General features: G+C 24.1%; 1 protein-coding gene and 1 long non-coding RNA gene across 7 annotated transcripts in view; one reads left to right on the forward strand and one right to left on the reverse strand.

Moving 5' to 3' along the window:
• Positions 1-417: 417 nt before the first annotated feature.
• Positions 418-9,479, forward strand: part of LOC126899506 (protein PFC0760c-like) — a 17,588-nt gene continuing 8,526 nt past the window's right edge. For 2 of the 6 annotated variants that reach the window (XM_050674485.1, XM_050674488.1), the window contains exons 1-8: positions 418-691; positions 916-1,009; positions 4,064-4,147; positions 5,041-5,148; positions 5,524-5,646; positions 5,716-5,900; positions 8,063-8,359; positions 8,426-8,598. In XM_050674485.1, coding sequence (XP_050530442.1) covers positions 920-1,009; positions 4,064-4,147; positions 5,041-5,148; positions 5,524-5,646; positions 5,716-5,900; positions 8,063-8,359; positions 8,426-8,598 — 1,060 coding nt within the window. In that variant the 5' untranslated portion in view covers positions 418-691; positions 916-919. The remainder of the gene's footprint in view (positions 692-915; positions 1,010-4,063; positions 4,148-5,040; positions 5,149-5,523; positions 5,647-5,715; positions 5,901-8,062; positions 8,360-8,425; positions 8,599-9,479) is intronic. The other 4 variants (XM_050674483.1, XM_050674487.1, XM_050674484.1 and 1 more) reach the window with 3 other exon arrangements.
• The window catches only part of LOC126899509 (uncharacterized), a 12,534-nt gene continuing 8,950 nt past the window's right edge, over positions 5,896-9,479 (reverse strand). The window contains exon 3 of the long non-coding RNA XR_007702611.1: positions 5,896-6,011. This is a non-coding gene — a long non-coding RNA (uncharacterized LOC126899509). The remainder of the gene's footprint in view (positions 6,012-9,479) is intronic.

Consider the following 9,479-nt stretch of genomic DNA (forward strand, 5'->3'; position numbering starts at 1 on the left):
AATAAATATAGTTTAAAAAAACTAAAAAACACGCTTTTAAAGCACATCGAACTAAAAAGTTAAAAATAATTTTTAAAATTAACTTAAAACAATAATGAACGAAAAATACTAGTATTATTGTGAAAAAAAGCGTGGGTGCTTTATGCCATATTTTTTGTATATTGAGAGCCCGACACTTTTTTTCAAAATAATACTAGTATTTTTTGTTCATTAATGTTTTAAGTTAATTTTAAAAATTATTTTTAACTTTTTAGTTCGATGTGCTTTAAAAGCGTGTTTTTTAGTTTTTTTAAACTATATTTATTATATAGTATTTTATCTATTCTGTAACATGTGTTCTCATAATGATAACTTACAATTTTGCCGCCAAATTACTCTTCTTTCATTACTTTTGATAATGCTTTGTATTTCATAACAATTCATATGCAATGTAATTGTTTTACATTTACGCACCAAAATACGAGTTATTATTGTTTCTGAAAATCATCTAAATGAAAGCTATGATTTGTTTAAGTATAAGTGTATGATTACGTACTATTATTCATCAAAGTAAATTTTCCAGTGTGTCTTTTTTATTTTTTGAGTATTTAATATGTATGGTGACATTAAAAACTAAAATACTCTGCATATCAGAAATTAAATTTATAGTTGTAAGCTAAGAAATTATCTATTTAATCAATCAAGTGACTGTGTAAGTAATATTCTTATGTTTATATTGACGTCTTGTGACCAATACTCATTTAAAAAGAGATTAAATAAGGATACAATAGGATGAATTATTTTCTGATCTTGTGCCATCAAAAATGAAATATTGAATGTTGTTGAGCTTATTCCATAATGATATCTATATTATTGCATTATTTTTAAGTTTTTCTATATGTAAATTAAATGTAATCTATAATCTGAAATTTGTAGAGAAATGGAAAATGATGGTAGAAATATAAGCTGTTCAAATAATTTGCTAGCAGACATAAAAAAAGTAAAATTTTCATCAGAAGAAAATAATCAAGTAAGTTTTTTCATAATTCTATTGATTTTGATGCTACATATTTATAATGTTAAAATAATGTATATACAGGATAATCAGTGAAAGATTATTCTACAAACTATGATCTCATATTTCCTTATTTCTGTCCTAATCACAAGTTTTATAATTTATAAGTGTAATATATGAATATTTATATATTTATAAAATTTAAAGGAAATGGTTTTATTTGAATAAAAGTATGTCAAATGAAAGAGGTATATAAATATTATTTCTCATAAAAAAATTGTATTGATCCATGTATTTTTTAAAAGTTATTTCAAAAAATGGTAGCACAGTGGTGACATGGCATAGTTGGATTAAATATAATGATATCTGACAGTGATTAAAATCACTATCTTAAAAAAACGCTGCAATACAAATCTTTCGATAGTGTTTAATTTTAAAAAAATTGGTGGATTATTTCAAAAGCCACATGATCTGCTAGTTCCTTATTAATATCCTGATTAAGATAAAGTATGTCGAATGAAAAAGGAATTATAAAAAAATATTATTTTTCATAAAAAAATTGTGTTGATCCATACACTTTTCAATAAGTTATAGCATTATAAAGTTAAAAATATAAAAAAAATTTTTTTTACAAAAATCATTTTTTTTTATTAACTTTGATGTCTATTTTTACTGTGAAGACAGTGAAAAAAATACATTACATAGCTTTAATTTAAGATATATATCAAAGTGTCAGACTTTCCGGAACACTTTNATTTTTTTTTACAAAAATCATTTTTTTTTATTAACTTTGATGTCTATTTTCACTGTGAAGACAGTGAAAAAAATACATTACATAGCTTTAATTTAAGATATATATCAAAGTGTCAGACTTTCCGGAACACTTTCAAAAGTTAAGTTGAAAAAGTTAATTTTTTGTGATAAAGTTATCATTTTAAAACCCCCTGTGGGCAGGTAAAGGGTCAGATTTATAAAAATAATATATCAAATGTTAGGTAAAGATATCAAGCATCTATAAAAAAAATGAATTTTATTGATTTGGTAATTTTTAAAAAAGTTATGATAGTTTTAAGTAAAAAAAAATTGAAAAAATGTGGAAAATTACCGATTTTAAAATATGTAATTTTTTTGGAGATTTACGGGGAACAAAGAAAATTTTTCAATTTTTGAGGCTATTGTCTTCAACTAAATATGATTTGTGATCTTTTGACGTATTGTTGTAAGAAATCGGTATGGTGAGAGCTGAGAAAAAGTGGTAATAGACACAAGAAAACATACCATTTAAATTAAAAATTTTAATTTAATACTTTCTCAGCTTTGCATCGCAGTTAAAAATACTTAATAACAGATAATTTAAGAGTTACATTTACCTAAAAAATACAATATTAAATTCTCAAAATTATCATTATTTTATGAGTTATTGATTGATTTTTGCAAAGAAAACATTTATTTGATACCAAAAACACTTGAATAATATGCAGTTAAATAATTTTTGTTTTCATCCCTTTAAGGATAAAAAACCTAAATTAAAATTTTTCTTTAATAGGATCAATCCTTAATTTTAGTTTAATAATAGGATAGAAATTAAATATCAAACCTTATATTTCTTCTTATATTTTTTTTATCCGATAAACCATTTTTATGTTATTTCATGTTTAAATTCAGCAATTTTTAATCAATTTTCTATTGATAATTTTCTGCGTTGCATACATTATTCATCATTTGTCACTTGTCACCATATAGATATCTTTAAAAACATTATTGAACCATAAAAATAATTGTTCAAATAAATATTTGAAATAAATTATTGTTGCCTCCGGTGTTATGAAAATTAAATGAATGATAAATTTGTATTTGAAATCTAAATATTTATAAGATTTTTAAACGTAAATAGTTGATTGAATAAAAAAAATGATAATAACAAAATTATTTGAAATGTTATTTTTTATAATTTCATCAAACTAAAAATAGGGGTTCCCCCATTAATCCTATCAGGACAGATAGAATGTCTGAGACCCAGCTTGAAAATTTGCTATAAAAATCAAATGGTTAATATTATTGTGTTATCTATCCACTTTAGACATCAGTTACAATAAGTATGTCAAATTAAAATACAAACAAATATATTAAATAAATAATATATTTTAAATAATTACAATTTTTTTTTTTTTTGTGTCTGTTACCACTTTTTCTTAGCTCTCAACAAACAGATTTCTTTCAACAATACGTCAAAAGATCATAAATCGTATCTAGTCGAAGACATTATCCTCAAAATTTGAAAAAAATTTTCCTCGTTCCCCGTAAATGGTGGAAACCTCCAAAAAAATTACAAATTTAAAAATCACTAATTTTCGAAATTTTTTCAATTTTTTTTACTTAAAATTGCCATAACTTTTTTAAAAATGGCTTAATTAATATAATTTTTTTTTCTATAGATGCATGATGTCTTTATCTATCATTTGGTATATTTTTTTTATAAATCTGTCCCTTTACCTGCCAATAGGGGGGGATTTAAAATGACAACTTTTTCACAAAAAATTAATTTTTTCAACTTGATTTTTGAAAATGTTCCGGAAGGTCTGACACTTATATATATATCTTAAATTAAAGCTATTGTAATGTACTTTATTATTGAAAAAAAATTTGACCTCTGGACTTGTCTTCGTGGTGAAAGTTGCTACTGAATGCTATTTTTGTGTGAAAATTCTCAATTTTATATTTTACATTTTTAACTGTATAATACTATAACTTATAGAAAAGTGTATGGTTCAATATAGTTTTTTTATGAGAAATAATATTTTTTAATAATCTATTTAAAGATTTGCATCGAAGCGTATTTTTGATAGTGATTTTAATCACTGTCAGATATAATTATACTTGATCCTACTATGCCACGTCACCACTGTGCTGGGTTTTTTTTATTCTCGAAAGATCAAAAACATTTTTTTGAGGTTTTTTATTTTTTTGTATTAAGTAATATTTTCCTATAAAAAAATTAAAAAATTATATAGTTTCTTAAAAAGTTAATACCTAAATAATTCACTTTATATATATTCTTTTTCTTTATAGAGAACCAAAGAAAATAAAAGTGAGAGTCTAAGCAGTTTGAATGTTTTGAACAGTAAACCACTTTCATCAGTTGAAAATGACCATGTAAGCTATAATTCCTCATGTATAATTCAGTATAATTAAATAAATTATTACTATATAGTAATATCAAGCAGATATCTATAGTTAAAAATAATCAGTAATTTGAAATATTTTTGTAAAAATTTTTATTGATTAAAATATATTCCTTTTTTCATGAGACGTCATTTTTTGATCAATCGCCAAAATTAGTGGGAACTTATGCTATTTATAACTGAATTTATAAACTAAGCAATAAAAATTAGCTTATTTACAAGGGAAAAATTTGCAAAAATTAAATTATAAGAGGATCGAAATACAATACTTTTTTAGGGAAGCTTAATAGTAGTGTGGCAGGTTACTGAGTCAACTGCTTAACAAATATATATTTTAGCTAACAAAACCACATAGATTTAAAATAATTGTTACTTTAATGCAAATGACGTTTATACAACTTCAACCTTTTTATAAATACTGGAATTCGTTCTAAAAAGTACATTTAATATTGAGCGTTATATAACTTTTTCACAAAATAATTATGAATATGTTTATTTTTTGTGTAGATTATCTTATCTTGATATTATACTATTTAATTTAATTTGAATACACAAAAAGCTTGAACTCTCAGTTATTAAATATAATTTTCATTTAAATAGTGTTTCTATTGTATTGCTATACTTTAAGGAATATACTATAAAGATACAGCTAAAAATAAAGATAAAATTTTGGATCATCTTAATAAGTAATATGAAAATTCCTCTGTAGTGTCATTTAAATTAATTACATACAATAATTACATACAATAATTAATATTTTTATATAATTTTTGAATATGAGTATAAAATTTAAGAATATTTAATTAGTTATAGTTGTGCTTTTATTATTGAAAAGTTATTTGATATTTATTTATTTTTTAAAAGATAAGAAATATTTCTGAAAAAGATGGTGATGATATAAATGAGTCAATAAATCTATCATTATATGAAAACTGTGAGCAACTCTCTTCTTTAGAAGATAATTCTGTCAATGTAAGCATATATTTTTTGTCTTGTATTATATTACACATTATTACACTTATATAACATACTTCTTGAATTGAAATTAAATAAAGTAATTTAATGATCTATTTTTAAATAAAATAAAATATTAAGATAATATTATGTATTATCTGTTAATTCAATTTTCTTTTTAAGAGAAATTTTGATTTATTGAAATTAATTGTGAATTAATGTTCTATAGTTTTTTTTTAATTATTATATTAAAGTATGGTAAATTACTTTATAATGTTTCTACATGTTTTAATTCATGTTTTATGGTTATCTTTAAACATATTTATTTTTAAGTTTATCAATTGATTATTTTTTATGCTATTTTAACTACAAATTTTAAGTTCATATATATAGGTTTTACAGAACACAGAAGGAACTATTTCAGAAGAAAAAATTGACAATTTGAGTGAGTCTGAAAATGTTTCTTCAACTAATGATGATAAACAATCACAATTACCTATCAAAAACAATTATCTTGTTAGTTATATAATTTCCAAAATTTTTACATAAAAATATATAGTAATGAATTATTTATTGATTTTGTAGAAGAATAAAAACAAAGTAGATGAGATAAGCAGAGAGACTCAGCGGCTAATTGCTGGTAATGGTCATGTAAGACTTCCATATCATAAACCTAAACAAAAATCATTGAGCGATTTTTTAGATAGGAAAAAACATCTTTTGGCTAACGCCTCAGTTACAGGATCACGAAAAAAACTTCAACGTGCATGGTCAGTATATTTATTTCTAAATTTGAAAATCAAATGTACATATTACTTTGAAATTCTAAATCCGTATTTTAACTCCCTATTAATTGAATTATGCCATGATTACCGTTAAATCTAAAAATTTAAAAATATAGTTTTAAAAATTTAATTTATGTAAAGTATAGTTATGAAGAAGAATGAAATGCTGGAGAAAGAATCCTGGATTTCGCAGTATCGAATGATCTTGCTGTGGTTAATACTTATTTTAGAAAGAGGGAAGAACATTATATAACTTGTAAGAGTAGAAGGAATACATACAAGAGTGTGGAAATTATAGAGGCATAAAGCTTATGAGTCATAGTATGAAAATTTGGGAAAAGGTAATAGATAAGAGAATAAGAAATGAGACATCGATATCTAAAAACCAGTTTGGATTTATGCTTGGTAAGTCAACAATAAATATGTATGATAGCACTTGTACCAGAGTAAAAAGTGTGGGAGGAGTAACAGAATGATTTTGGGTAAGAGTAGGAGTGCACCAAGGTTCTGCTTTAAGCCATTATTTATTCTCTATAATGATGAATGAAATTACTAGAGAAATTTAAGAAGGTGTGCTGTGGTGCATGATGTTTGCTGACGATATAGTGTTAATAGGAGAAAATGAATTGAAGGCTAGAAATGTGGAGATCAGCTCTTGAAGAAAAGAGTTTAAGAAAATAAGTAGGAGTAAGACAGAGTATATAGAATATGAGTTTGACAAAAGGAAAACACAAGGTAGGTGAAATGAGGAGACCAGTGACAATAGGCGAGGACGTGATTGGAGAGGTGGAAAGTGTTAAGTATTTGGGATCAGTTGTGCAAAAAAGCGGTGGTATTGAGAGGATGTTAGACACAGGATTAAGTGTGATTGGTTGAAGTAGAGAGAAGTATCTGGTATCTTATGCAATAAAAGAATTCCAATGAGGCTAAAAGGTAAATTCCACAAGACTAGTGAGAACAGCTATGATGTATGATTCAGAGTGTTGGGTGGTTGATAAGAAAGTAGAGCAAAGAATAAAAATGCTTAGGTGGATGAGTGGAGTGACTAGAGAAGATAGGATAAGGAACAAATATATAAGAGGTAGTATAGGTGTAGCGTCAATCGTGGATAAGATGAGAGAAAATAGATTTAGATGGTTATAGAAATGAATGTTGAAGGAAGAAGAGGTAGAGGAAGACCAAAAAAGAGATGGAGGGAAGTTATTGAAGCGATATGAGAACAGCTGATGTGAGCATTGAGGATGTGGGAGATGTATCAAATGGAAGTTTAGGATAAGGGTGGCCAACCCCTAGAAATTAGGATTAAGGTGAGGAAAAAAAGAAGATAGTTATGAAGACTTGGTAGACAATGAATATCGATTTTAATACTTAAGCCTCTCCATTTTTAATAATTTAATTCTGTACTTAAAAAGTAGAAGAAACTAAATTCATTTATATCACTTTTCAGGAAGAAGCAAAAAATTATTTTTTTCCATAATACTATTAAAACTGCTAATTTAGATCATAAATATTTATAAACATATATTGTGGTATTAAATTGATAATTTTTTCAAAAAAGACATGAAAATTTCCACACAATATAGGTACTAATTCAGGAGGGGCTATACATAATTCCTTAAAAATTGTAATAGCCTATCTAAAAATGGGGAAAGTGTTAATATGTGTTGTTATATAATTATACATATATATTTTTTTAATTCTTGGAGAGAATATAATAAAATCCTACAAATACTAGAGGGATGTCACACAATAATAAACCAAAATGTGGAGTTTGATAAAGTGAACTTAAACTCTTTCGCTTCTCAGGTACATAATTATGGTAGTAGTTTAATCTAATAGACTATTGCAAATAAAAATGAATTGATGAAAAAAATTAAATATTTATAAAGTCAACATAATATTAAAAAATTTATATAATTTAAATTAATAAAATTAATTAGCCCCAAATAATCAATTGTAATTTTATTATGTTTACTTTATTATTATTATTTTTTAAATATAATATATTAAAATATAAAAAACAACAAATAATTTGAAAAAATCATTAAGGAAATAATTTTTCTAAAATTATTTAAACTTATAATTTTCAAAATTCTATATATCCTGATTTTTTAAATTTTATTAAAATTAACTTCAATCAATTTTAGGGAAATGATTGAATGTAAAGAACTTAATGTGCATAAGTTCTATAATAATGATGATGTGGCTGATAATAGAAATAATATAGATGACTATGACACTGAAATAATTGATGGAAATTTGACACTAAAAAAATCTGATCTTGGTAGTCAATCTGTAAATGAAAAATTTTTAAACAAATTCACTGAATCTAAGTGTTTTAAACTGGCTGGTGGAGTTAATCTAGTCAATCTATCACAATCAGTAAAATTTAAAAGCTTAACCAGTTGTGATGGTGATGATGGTCTCTTAATAATTAAAGATAGGTAAACTATAATTTTTACCACGAATATTAATATATTTTGTATTATAATTTAATGCTAAAATTTTAGTCATGAAACCGAGGTAAAAAAGCAAAAATTTAAGAAAAATCTTTCATCTCATTCCCAAGCTAGGTCACATGTTTTGAAGCATGATTTGTGGAAGCGGGTAAGAGCTGCTCGTGAATCTAATTTACAAGATTGTCCTAGTAGTGATGAAGATGAAGAAGAGTTTTTGCTAAATGGTAAATTATTAATAAATTACCTAAACCTATTTTATTTCAAGGGTATATACCACTAAAATTAAAAGTTTTTAAAAATAAAAATTAGCCTTAAACTTATTAGTTATTAATTTTTTAGACACTTTTTTTAGAAAATAAAAAAATCCATAATTAATTTTTATGCCTTTTTAATAATAAGAGAATCTAAAACTGTTATCATTTAAAGATAATAATTGTGTGATGTTTACTTGAAGATTTTTTGATGTGCAATATTATGAAATAATAATTTGTTGATTGGTTTTTTTGTTTGCTTTATCTTTACTCAGATTTTGTACTTAAAATATTTAATTTTAAACCTTATCTATTTAAGGGATATTAGTTATCTTAATATTTTCAATGAATACTTTGAATTAAATACAAGTTATTTTTTTTTCTTAAAAGATGTAAAATAATAATGATCACATTTTGCTTAAGTGTCCTATATCGGGTACTTTAGAATGATGAGAGTAGTAGCAAGAATAAACTGAAAAATAATTCCAAAATTGAAGTTGAACTGAGAGGGGATATGAATACTTTTAGACAATTTATAGTGAATTTAAGTCAAATTCATATGCAAGAAAATGTCATCAGCGCTGTTAATTATTTTTTTATTAACCGACTTTTGTTATTTATTACTAATTATTTCATATAATTACTAGTTTACTGATATATATATACAGGGTGGCCTAGCATTCACTGACAACTAAAATAACTTTTGATCTAGTTAATTTTTATTACTGATTTTTTTTTTTTTAATAACAGTTATATGTTAGGTCTATAATTATATCTCATTAATTTATATTTTTACATTTTATAAAAAATATTAATTATTTTTAAATTTTAAATAAAATGTAAAAAAAAATCTA

Source organism: Daktulosphaira vitifoliae, unplaced genomic scaffold, assembly GCF_025091365.1.
Source record: "Daktulosphaira vitifoliae isolate Bord-2020 unplaced genomic scaffold, ASM2509136v1 Scaffold_2, whole genome shotgun sequence".
NCBI classification, from domain to species: domain Eukaryota; kingdom Metazoa; phylum Arthropoda; class Insecta; order Hemiptera; family Phylloxeridae; genus Daktulosphaira; species Daktulosphaira vitifoliae.